Source organism: Labeo rohita, chromosome 3 (genome assembly GCF_022985175.1).
Source record: "Labeo rohita strain BAU-BD-2019 chromosome 3, IGBB_LRoh.1.0, whole genome shotgun sequence".
NCBI lineage: Eukaryota > Metazoa > Chordata > Actinopteri > Cypriniformes > Cyprinidae > Labeo > Labeo rohita.
The window spans coordinates 41,673,425-41,685,623 of record NC_066871.1 but is presented as its reverse complement, the minus strand read 5'-3'; the positions used below and the strand labels follow the sequence as shown (position 1 = coordinate 41,685,623).

The following is a 12,199-nucleotide window of genomic DNA, read 5'->3' as shown; positions in this document are numbered from 1 at the left end:
TTTTACTGACAGCCCAATGACAACCTTATTTTAGCCTAGACGTCTAGGCTGTGTTTCAACGGCTAATATACGTTTTTTAGACCAAAAATTGCTTGCTGGGTAGTCTGTATAGGCTAATACAGCATGTAGTGTATGCCATGCTTCCTCTTATTCGTTTTGTAGCCTGTTTTATTGTTGTTATGTTTTTAATAAAGTATAGGCTACCAATGAATCCATCAGTGGCGGCAATAGCTAAGGAGCAGCGGCAGGGACAGTGAGGGGGACGGATCGGGTCACTATGAATCTGGGGGGATCATGTCCGCCCCGTCCCTAGTGCCATCTGCGCCCCTGTGCGTATGCAGTGCGTATTTTTTCCGCGCTCATGTTACGGATGTCAGCTTTCACACTCCACACGGTTGCGGTCCGGAACAGCGGCAGCGCGTTCTAGGAGCGGCGCGTCTACAGCGATTGTTCCGCACCCAGTCTATTTTGCCGTGCTGGAAGCGCTGAATTAAAGTGAAAGCTCATTGTTTGCGCTATATGAACATGTATTGACTCGAAAATGTAATAATTACACCATGAATGCATATGATTAAAGTAACTGCCTGTCTTTAATTGCCGGTAAAAAAAAAAAAAAAAAAATTGGCTGGTAAATTTTCTCACGTCACCGGCCATTGGCAGGTGTGACAAAAAGTTAGTTTTAGGCCCTGATCACATGACACATTATTCACGTCCAAACTATAATGCAAAAACATCAAATGTGGGAGGGAGTCTTTACAAAAGCTTGGTTTTGTTGTTCAAAAGCGTTATCAAAATGGAGGGAGAAAGATCCATTTTGAAATTTATTTAGACTAACATGGATGTAGCCTAATATTTCCATTTATAAATCAATTCACCAGAGGACACTACCCACTCCTGTTAGTATTAGTCAATCCTTTTAGGTTTTATATGAGCAACAGGCCTAAGATTTTTTGAGATTAATATTATATAGTTGTTTTAATCTTATTTATTTATTTATTTTTTATTATTGTTTATAATATTGTTTTCCAAATCTAGATTATACCATGGACTCACTTATACAGATTGAACAACATGTGACTCTGACAGTAGCATCAGTAACAAAACAAAAAAACTTGTAAAAAGACTTACATTGCAGTGTATTGAAGTGTTTAACAACAAATATATTTATCTATGTATCTATTCTAGACAATAAATGTCCCAGTCTGTCCATTGTGTTATTTGGAAGCTCTTCATCAGTCCAGTTTGGACATGAGAACATTCTACTTGGAGAAAAACAGTCACACATGGAAAACGCTGAAGTCACCAGGATTGATCCTTTACAGAAGAAGATATCAGAGCGCCACATCTCTGTGTTCAACATAATTGACTTACATGAGACGGAACTTTACCTGGACTGTGTGGATCATCTCATTGGAGCTAGTGAATGAAAATGAAATCAATGTCTTCATCTTTGCTGTGCGTCTGGGCCAGTTAACCAATGACGATAAGATGAGTCTGGAATGGCTTCAGAGAGTGTTTGGTGACAAAGTTCTTAAGTTTGTGATGATTCTCTTCACCTATGAGAGAGAAGACGAGTGCAACACTTTAAAATATAATCTAAAGAAAAACCCTGATCTGCAGCAGCTGCTGGAGAAATGTGGAGGAAGATATCAGACCTGCAACAAGATGATGAACAACCGATCAGAGATGAGAGACCTGATGAAGAAGATTGAGCATCTGTTTAATGAAAATCAACAGCAGTGCTACACTGGAGAGATGTTCAACACTGCATCAATAAGGAGAAAAGAGCTGGAAAGCAGTGAACATCACTGTGGTAAGAATTCAGTTCTTTCTCTAATGTTCATGTCAAATGTTGTTACATGTGTCTTATATATTACAGATTTGTATGGTTTTTATTATTTATTATTTAGGCCACACATCAGAAATGGAATCAAATGCACAACTGAACTTCATTTTACTGGGAAAAAAACAAAGTGGAAAGAGTGCGTCAGGAAACACAATACTGGGACGAAAAGTTTTCTTGTCAAAGAAAAGCTCCAAATCAGTCACCTGGGATGTAGATGTGAAATCTGGGACTGTTGATGGGTTTCCAGTCACTGTTTATGACACACCTGGATTCTGTCACTCAGAGCTGACAGAAGAAGAGATTCAGCAGAAACTGAAAAAGGTTCTCCAGAAATGTGATTCTGGTCCCTGTGCATTTTTGCCGGTTATCAAAGCTGATAGTTTCACTGAAGAAGAGATAAAAACTATGGAGAAGACTGAGAAGCTGCTGGGAGAAAAACACTTGGAAAAAACCTGGATTCTCTTCACCAGAGGAGACGAACTACAAGATGAAAACATGACCATAAATGAATTCATCAACGAGACTAAAGCACTGAAAAAACTTGTTCAAAAATATGATCAAAGATACCATGTGTTCAACAACAAGACCCTAGGACATAGTGACCAAGCTCGATTACTGCTGGTAAAAATTCTCCGGAGATCTTTTGGAATAAAGGGTGAGTCTTTAAATAATGTTTTAAACTTTTTGGTTTAACTTTGTGCAACATGTAGTTGGTAAAGTATATCTCAGTACTGCTTCACTAAGTACTCTTGTGATACAGATGATGTAGTTGTGTATTTAATTTTATTCTGTTATTATTATTAATATGTTTACAAACCAGCTGAATTATCAACTCAATTAAGTAAAGATCATGTTCCATGAAGATACTTTATAAATTTCCTACTTGCAAATATATCAAGCTTAATTGTTGATTATCAATATGCATTGCTATGAACTTCATTTGGACAACTTTAAAGGCCAATTGCTCAATATTTAGATTTTTTTAGTTATATCTCCAGCAAATATTGTCCTATCCTAACAAACCACACATTAATGGAAATCGGATTTATTTATTTATTTATTTATTTATTTTCTCTTTTTGTAAATCATCAGATGGAGGAGGACTCAGACAGATTCATGACAGTCTAAACACTCCTAATGAACCAGACACTCCTGTCTCAAGTCACTCATCCAGAAGGATTGTTCTTCTGGGTAAAACTGGTGTTGGGAAAAGTGCAGCTGGAAACACAATACTGGGACAGAAAGACTTCAAGTCTGTGATGAAAACGAATTCAGTAACCCGCAGATGTATAGAGAAACATGCCACTGTTTTAGGCAGATCTGTGTCTGTAGTTGATACTCCTGGATTCTTTGACACACACATGACAACAGAAGAGTTAATGACAGAGATAGGGAGAAGTGTTTATTTATCCAGTCCTGGACCTCATGCTTTTCTCATTGTGTTCAGAGTAATTGACAGATTCACTGAACATGAGCAGCAAATTCCTCAGCAGATTCAGATGGTTTTTGGTCAGGAGGTGTTAAAATACTGCATCATTCTCTTCACTTACGGAGATCTGCTGAAAGGACAAAATGTAGAGACCCTCACTGAGGACAACTGTCAAATAAGACATCTGCTTGAACAGTGTGGAGGCAGATATCACGTCTTCAACAATGAAAATCAGAATAGTAGAGAGCAGGTGAATGATCTACTGCAGAAGATCGACACAATGATAGAGCAGGAGGAGGACATTACAGTAATCAGATGTTTGAAGATGCTCAGAGATTCAGACAAGAGGAAGAAAAGAGAAAAGAGAGAGAGAAAAAGGAGAGACAACAAGAAGAGGAGAACAGGGACAAGATGAGACTGAGAGAATTTTAAAAAAGGAAGAAGTAGAAACACAAAGTGAAAACCCTGAATTTAAACAATTTTTGTCTAAGCATCAGCACACTTTGCGTTTATCAGCCTTTGCACTTGGTAAACATATGATTGCTGGTGAATCTATCGGTGTGTGTGTTGGTGGGGCTGTTGGTGCAGCTTGTGGACTTATTGGTGGCCCTGTTGGTATAGCTGTTGGTGTATTTGTTGGTGGAGCTGTTGGTGGAGCGGTCGGTGCAGCTGTTGGTGCAGTTGTTAGTAAAGTTAGGCATAAAGTGTGACAAATTCTCATGGCCCACAAATTTAGGGGACACAAAACCCAGTTCAGGTAAAGACTGTACATGAGTCAGCCAAATACCTTTGAATATAAACGTTCACATTATCCATAATTCCTTGTGAAAGCCTTGTGTGGAGTTATTGTTATAGCAGGCTCATGCTTGTTCAGAAAAATCACCTTGTTCGATAAATGATTCTGTTTAAGCATTTAGAGTTATTATACCTTTTTAAATTCTGAATAAAATATTGGATTATGGGAAATTAGGGTGAGAAATCGTTTTTTAAGCTTCATTAATTGTTGGTGGTACTACAAGAGAGAGGGAGCTTTTCCTTGTAATTCTTAAAGAAAATAAAAAAGAATAGGTAATGTATTCAACAAAGGGGAAGACTCTCTGAGCTGCTGGGAGATAGATGAATCCAGAGAAGAAGTTAAGCAAGTGAGGTTTTCTGTGGAAATCTGTCACATTTAACACTTTCTGTTAAAAATTAAACTAATAAACATGACTCAGTTATCACTATTTAATACCTTTCAGACATTTTAGCAGTGGTTTAGCTGAAGCAGATAAACAGTGCTGGTTATTTATTTGTTATTTTTGTTGTTTTGCTTAACTTGCTGAAATATCAGTTAGCTGTCAAAGAGGATTGTCTGCTCTTGTACTGTGGTTTATTTGTACTGTTGTTTAGTGGTTTTCATTCTAGTGTCATATCCTAATTAGAGAGTGTAATACTATGGAATTCATCTGTACTTCGTCTTTGGCCCTTAAAGATGCTGACAAATGTAAAAGATCTACAAGATAAATAAAATGTTACTTCAGATGGAACTTAGGCACATTTCTGCTGCTTTTGGAGCTCAAAGAACTCTTGAAAGTCTTGCATTTGCTTGTCAGCTATCTATAAATACTACTTATGATTTCTTTATACGTCTGTGTGTAAATGACATTAACTTTTAGCGCCACCTTGAGGTGTAACATTGTAACAGCGCAAACAATATTCTGCTGAATAATGAACAAAAACCTTCAAAGAAAAACAAAGCAATGCAAATCAAAGGAAAGCAAAGAAAGGAAAAGAAAAGAAAAGAAAAGAAAAGAAAAGAAAAGAAAAAGACTGAAACTGTAAGTCTGAACAACAACCAAAAACACATTACAAAAAACAAACTACATTACATCTAATCAGTATTTACATTTTAAGTGTATTAATTTAACAAACGCTTTTAATCTAAAGCAACTTACAAATGAGGAAAACAACAAACAGTTCATTTCAAGGTTCACGTCTTAGCATTTATGGAGGTAAGAAAGCATTTAAAGTGAATTCCAGTTAAAGTAATTCCAGTGAACTTCTAGTTCTATTTGCCACCCAAATACATGGACATATTTCATTTTTAGATGTGAATAGAAAATTAACTTGGAAACATGTTTTCGTATGTAATATTTCGTTTATCCACAAAGGGGCGCTGGTGGTCGTATTTACATCTACTCGTCTCATCGTCACGTCAACCACCTGTTTACTTTCTGTTTATAAATGTTAAAGTGAACATAAAATGGCGCAGAGTACAGGTAAGATTTGTTTAACAACCAAATATAAAGATTATATTAGCTAAATGCTAAATGTAGATCAGAATCCAATGTAATTCTACTAAAGCAATGATTGTAGCTCTTCATAATAAAATTATTGGGTTTGTTTGTAACCTAATTATTTACGACTGGTTTATATCGGCCTTAACAGGCCTGCTTAATTACATTTGATTCCTAGATATATTTTGTAAAATCACAATACTTGCAGTCTCTTCTATTTAGAAGCCGTGATTATAATGCAATATATAATACTGTTATAGATATTGCGTTTATCGAAAATAGTGTAATTTACTCAGCTTTCAGCATAAATTGGACACAAAAGTACAGCACTGGTAACTAATGCAATTGTTATATCATTGATACATTGTTATGAGACCTGTTTTCTAAAGTTTTGCATGTTCATTAGAGTCACTAACAGTTCGTGTTTTGCAGCGGACAGAAGCAGTGCAGAGACTGGTCGCTCCAACAGTAAGTCCACCGATTTAACAACTAATATGTGATTATAGTTTTATAGTTTTGATTGCTTAGTATAATTCACTGGTATTTTATGTTTTTTTTAATGAGCAGTTTATTGTTGGAAGTGTCTTCAAATATTTCTTGAAATTTGTTTTTAAATTCAGAAAAGATATCTTTATTCTGAATCATTTCAAAGTCATGTAATAATGTTCACCAGATTTACTTTTATTTCTATTACTCATAACAATGAATCAAACAGCTTTACAGAAATTAACAATGTTAATGTTTGTATTTTCAGTTCAGAGCTGAACCATAGTACATTATATTTGGAGTTAATAATTTGTGTGTGGTGGTGAACTTGTAAGTGTCACATGTATGTTCTGTTTTGTTTTGTTCTGGTTTGCTTTGGTTTTGTTTTCTCTCTCTTCCAGTTTACCTGCCTGAGTTCCCTCATCAGTTTCCATGATTTTTGATTAATTAGATCCCACACCTGTTCTGTTTCAGTTCATCATTATATGGATATTTAAGCCCTGCATTTCATTCTTTGCCCATTCTAGCCTGTGTAAAAGTGTGTGGTCTGTAAGTTTTGTATTAAAGACTATTATTTTGGATAACTTGTCTTTGTGTGCTATTTACTGCAACTCCTACAGTATGTGAATGTATGTTTTTGTTCTATTTTTGTTTAGTGACAAGCAAAAGTACTATTAGCTGTTGAGCATCACTGCCATGAAGAGGTTCAAGTTTTTACTTGTAACTGAAAGTTGAACCAGAATGCTTGTACAAATATAACAGAAAAATTATTTATTCTGTTGTAGCTTGCAAGCAAGTATTAAATGTGGCAATAAAAGAATAACACTTTTTGATGTTGGAAAATAGAGAAAATGCTGTTATCCAGCAGTTCTCCTTTGGTTATCAAAGGTTATTTGGTTATCTGTTACTGTATTGACTGATGAGCTGGGTATTAGTTAAGCAAGTAAAATACAAGTTGAGGTAAAATAAGTGATTGTGTTTTGTTTTGTTTTGTTTTGTTTTTGCCTTTTTCTGCAGTGGAACCACTTCAAGAACTTCCTGATGTCAATCGCTCATCCATAAGGATTGTGCTGCTGGGTAATGGTGGTGTTGGGAAAAGTGCAACTGGAAACACAATACTGGGAGAGAAAGTGTTCAGATCTGCATTGAGAATGAATGCAGTAACCAGTGAATGTTCAGCTGCTCACACCATTGTTTCAGACAGATCTGTATCTGTTGTTGATACTCCTGGATTCACTTGCTTAAGCACTGAGGAGTTAATGACAGAGATAGGGAGAAGTGTTTATTTATCCAGTCCTGGACCTCATGCTTTTCTTATTGTGTTTGCTCTGAATATGAGACGCACTTGGATGGGGCAGCTGACTTTTTATGATATTAAGAAGTTGTTTGGTTGGGAGGTGTTAAAGTATTCCATCATTCTCTTCACTCATGGAGATCTGCTGGAAGAAGATCCCATTGAGGAACTCATCAAGGAGTATGATGTAAAACTTGCAGTTAATGAGTGTGGAGGCTGATTTCATGTCTTTAACAATAAGGATCTGAATAACAGAGAGCAGGTGAATGATCTACTGAAGAAGATTGACACAATGATAGAACAGAATGAAGGAAAATATTACAGTAATGAGATGTATGAAGATGTTCAGATATTTGGAGTTCTAGTATAAGCGACTATCTAGACTTGTGTGACTCAGCCATGAGTTATAAAATATAGAACTGTGAAGTAGCAGAAGTATGAATACAAGTTGTAAAATGTGAACCCCCCATACAAAAATAATAATAATAAATAAAATAAAAATAATAAATGTGGGTGACGGCTTACTGTGTTTATGTGGCAAAAAAAATAAGTGAAGAAACAAAACAGATTAATTAACTGATCATGTAATTAAACACACACACATATATATATATATATATATATATATATCAAGATTAAAAAACGTTTTAATTCTAAAAGACTGTAGTGCATTTTGTATTATGACACTTGACACCGTCGCTAAGGGGGAAGAGACCGCCCAAAGATTTTAAAGTACCATTTCCATGGTAACGCAATGCCCGATGTTCAAAATGGTTTTCATGATTTTTGGGTTTCTAAGCTTTCAAATGATATATAATTTATGATGATTACTAAACTATTTGAGAGAGAAAAAGGACAACGAAAAAAACCCCACAGGTGGGACGGTGACAGTTATATTTTGAATATTTTGACAGAACATTTTGAGGCTATAGTTGCTTATTTTCAGACAGTTTTGACACTGAAGTATCAGTTTTGACAATAGATGACTTTTAGATTTGTTGAATAAAACCTGACAAAAAAATAAAATAAAAATAATAAATAAAATAAAAATAATAAATGTGAGTGACGGCTTACTGTGTTTATGTGGCAAAAAAAAAATAAGTGAAGAAACAAAACAGATTAATTAACTGATCATGTAATTAAACAAAAGAAAATTGTGTGTGAGTTAAACGATTTAAGATTTTTAAGAAGTTATTTTGTATATTATTATTGTTATTTGGTATGGGGTGCTAGAAAAATGACAAATATGTTTTGCTTCACGTGCTAAAATTTTAATTAACTGTCAAAAATATCCCAAAAGTTCCTCTGCTCTTGTATTGTGTCTTATTTGTACCTTTGTACCTTTGTATTCATTTGCTTGGCAGATATTTATAAACACTACTTAATAATTTATGTATATGTCTGGGTGTAACTGACATTAACGTGGAGTGCCATCTGGAGGTGTAAGAATGATACAGCGGAATGAGGAAACAATATTTTACATTTATTCGTTTATCAAACGCTGTTATCCAAAGCGATCACAAATGAGCAAAACAACCACAAACGATTAATCTTATACACTGGCGATTACAGAGGTGATTACAAAGCATTTAAAAGACTGAAGAAATTTCAGAGACATCACTTTATTGTAGATGTGTGTCATTTTGAATGTGTGTAGAAAATATCACGTTAAATCTTCCTCAATTTTAATGTAGCTGGATTTATATAAAATAAACATTCTTCACTGTAAGGAAGTGAACTTCAATAATTCGTTTATCCACAAAGGGGCGCTTTATCTGCTGTTTTATCGTCAAGTCAACCACCTTTTTATTTTCTGTTTATAAATGTCAAGGTAAACAAAAATGGCGCAGTGTACAGGTAAGATTTGATTAATAGCAGATATTTAGATATTAGCTAAATGCTAAACGTTTATTTAAATATATCATAATCCAGTATAATCCACTAAAGCAGTGATTGTAAGGTTCATCATTAAACCACTGGGTTTGTTTGTAACATAGCCTACTTGCTTACGGTTGGCATATATTGACAAAAGAACCTACTTAATAGCGTACTTAAATAGTTTTAATATATTTTGCAAAATCTCAATAATTTTAGTCTGTTATATTTAGAAATGATTCTGATTGTTATAGAGATTGCATTCACTGGCCGGTTTTATAGCCTCAGTTTTAAGCATAAATTGGACACCAAATAAAGCACTGGTCATTGAATGTTATTGTTATATCATTGTATATAATTTACTTCTTTCCAAAATTGCATTGTGACTAGTCTTAAATGAGATACCAATGTTTCAGGGGTTTAGGACACAGAACAGGACACATCATCGCCTTAGAATTATAATGTTCTATCTGACATTTTTGTCAAAATTGAGTCATTCACATTCTTATTCGGTAACAACTTATTTACATTATTTGACGTTTCCTTGTAAGCTGTGCACATTTTGGAACTTTAAAAAAAAAAAAAAAAAAAAAAAAAAAAAATGGTTCTATCTACAAAAAACTATGGAATGTAAAAACTTTGAAGTTCAATTTCTTAAAAGTGCTCAGAATGCAGACAGAACCTTATAATTCTAAGGCGAAGACATGCTTATTCTTAACTGTTTTATGTCCTATTTGGGTTTATTTTTTATTCTTTAATTTTTAAGATGAAATGTTTTTGTTGTTGTTGTTTTTTTTGTTGTTGTTTTTTTAGTTTTTTTGTTTTTTCCAAGGCATAGTTAGATGCCAGTGTTTCCTGTCATTAAGCATTTGATTTCAAAACCAGTAACATAGCTATTAAACTATTTCTTGTTATGATTTTAAATCTGTATTTAACCTAAATACAGAGAATAAATAAGAGTAAATAAGAGGTGTTAAGTCTGAATTTGTGTGGCTGTGCTTTAAATGATTACATGGCTTTGTAGTATGCTTGATTCTGATTGGTCAGTCATGACGTTCCAAAGTGTGTTATTCCCCTACAACATCTGGTAAAAGCTAATAAATCAGACTCATCTGGGCAAGCTTTGCGTTTGGTTAGCTAAAACTCAATTCACTATTATGTCTACAATTTCTTAATTCTATCAACTTGCCACTTGCTAGCAACTGATTTCTTCATGGAAGCTTTGTGTTCAGATATTTCAACTGTGATCAGTGTTTTGTGTCTAATTATTTACTTTTTGTAAATAGAAGTAACCTTCCCAACACTGTATATAATCAACATTCAGATTCACCTCCTGTGACCTTGCCTCTTCACCTGAACTACAACATAGCTGATCTGCTTCTGTCCCCTAATAAAAAACATTGAGGGATTCCTTATGAGCATTGACAGAGAATGCCGCAGCCTATTATTGGTAACAATGTTAAATCTCTAGACAACATGGTATAATAATATCAAGTCATTGTTCAACATCACCTGTGACCCTTTCCCTCCATCGCTGTCTGATATACAGCACAGTTGTTTTCAAAATTCACCTGACAAAACAGGATAAACACATGCCATTTAAACAGCAATCATTTTATTTCACTTTTTCTGAGTCTTAGTGTGCAAATCTCGAATCAAATCATTAATGTTTGCCAAGTCAGTGAATGCATTTTAAAAACTATTTGTGCGAAGTGGATTGTCTATTGGTGAACTGTCAACAAAATTCTAGCCATGGCAATATTAGTATGTAGCATATCAATTTCTTTCACAAGACTGATTTCTGACAAATAGTCGTCATTAGATTAGGAGAACTGACAGGGATCATATTTATACTTTTACATTTAGCTGTTTAATCTGCTGTTAGTTTTAAGTCCGTATTCACAGACTGCCTGCCCTGCTATAATGAATGTGCGTCAAAGCGGTATATATATAAAAAAAAAAAAAAAAACACTAGCATTAACGTTAACTGTTGTCGTTACTTTGATGGACTTTGATGGATTCACTAGCGAACTTGAAGTGACTTACACTTTTCTTTGAAAAAAAGCTCCTTATGTCCAGCTTCTTTTTTTTTTTTTTTTTTTTTTTTTTTTTGCTGCCGCATCTTCACATGTATGTGACCCAACACACCTTCTTGCACGGGAAAAAAAAATCCACTGCATTTGGCGCTGCTTGTATCTGAACGCAGCCATTGCCTCTCACATGATAGCAGGGAAAGGCACAGCCAATCAAAATGTTCATATGTGTTTTGGGGGCGGGAGGACTCAAGGAGAGAACGTGATTTATCCCTTTCTGCGTGTCTAGGTTAATGTTGACAGCACGATTTTTTTTTTTTTTTTTTTTTTTTTTTTTTTACAATTGTAACAGATGTTACTGTTTTTGATAACGAACATTATCTGAGCTGTAAATCAGGATATCAGTTTAACATATTACTAGACAGCTTTTTCCATATTAACTCTATTTCTGCAGGTATATATATATATATATATATATATATATATATATATATATATATATATATATATATATATATATATATATGTAACGGAGTTAAAATAATGCTAGTTAAATTCAGGCATAAATTGGGAAACACGCCATTGGTTGTTGCACTGCGCTCAATCACGTTCGTTATATCAGGGGGCGGTGCTATGTATTAGCCAGCAGTTTCACGAATCTTCGCTGCTGGTAAGCTGCTTTGATGATCGCTCCGTCTTATTAACAGAGTTTTGATTGTTTTCGAGCACAAAGCATAACTTTAATACTTCAGAAAAGTTTATTCAGCTCCTAGTTGTTATTTGTGATGATAAAACAAAGTGTATGTGTGTATCAGCTTTCTTGTAATCTCTGAACCTCTGTATATTTCATTTTAAGACTTACATGCGTCATCATTGAGCTGCCAATTAACCAACCTTTGGTCCTGTATGTTTCGGGCAGTGGCGATTTCTTTAAGACTGCAAGGGAAGCTCAGCTTCCCC

General features: G+C 34.6%; 2 protein-coding genes across 3 annotated transcripts; both read left to right on the top strand.

Moving 5' to 3' along the window:
* Nucleotides 1–1,321: 1,321 nt before the first annotated feature.
* Nucleotides 1,322–4,241, top strand: LOC127163497 (GTPase IMAP family member 8-like). The gene is given in 4 exon segments (XM_051106746.1): nucleotides 1,322–1,813; nucleotides 1,911–2,501; nucleotides 2,939–3,562; nucleotides 3,565–4,241. Coding segments are annotated over 4 exon segments (1,800 nt in total). The 5' UTR covers nucleotides 1,322–1,371; the 3' UTR covers nucleotides 3,708–4,241.
* Nucleotides 4,242–4,370: 129 nt separating this feature from the next.
* LOC127163502 (GTPase IMAP family member 9-like) lies at nucleotides 4,371–7,793 on the top strand. Of its 2 annotated transcripts, XM_051106752.1 has the most exons (4): nucleotides 4,371–5,092; nucleotides 5,426–5,533; nucleotides 5,984–6,019; nucleotides 7,055–7,209. In XM_051106752.1, the coding sequence occupies exons 1-4, from the start codon at nucleotides 5,015–5,017 to the stop codon at nucleotides 7,097–7,099; spliced, it is 267 nt and encodes an 88-aa protein (XP_050962709.1). In that variant the 5' UTR covers nucleotides 4,371–5,014; the 3' UTR covers nucleotides 7,100–7,209. The 2 variants fall into 2 exon arrangements, with proteins under 2 accessions (XP_050962709.1, XP_050962710.1); XM_051106753.1 differs by having other exon boundaries at nucleotides 4,371–6,019; nucleotides 7,055–7,793.
* Nucleotides 7,794–12,199: the final 4,406 nt, after the last annotated feature.

What these genes read in the sequence shown, in the direction of transcription:
- LOC127163502 (XM_051106753.1), top strand. Translation starts at nt 5,947, where the DNA reads ATGTTCATTAGAGTCACTAACAGTTCGTGTTTTGCAGCGGACAGAAGC. An exon ending in AGAGACTGGTCGCTCCAACA is followed by an intron (nt 6,020 to 7,054) that starts GTAAGTCCACCG and finishes CTTTTTCTGCAG; the next exon opens with TGGAACCACTTCAAGAACTT.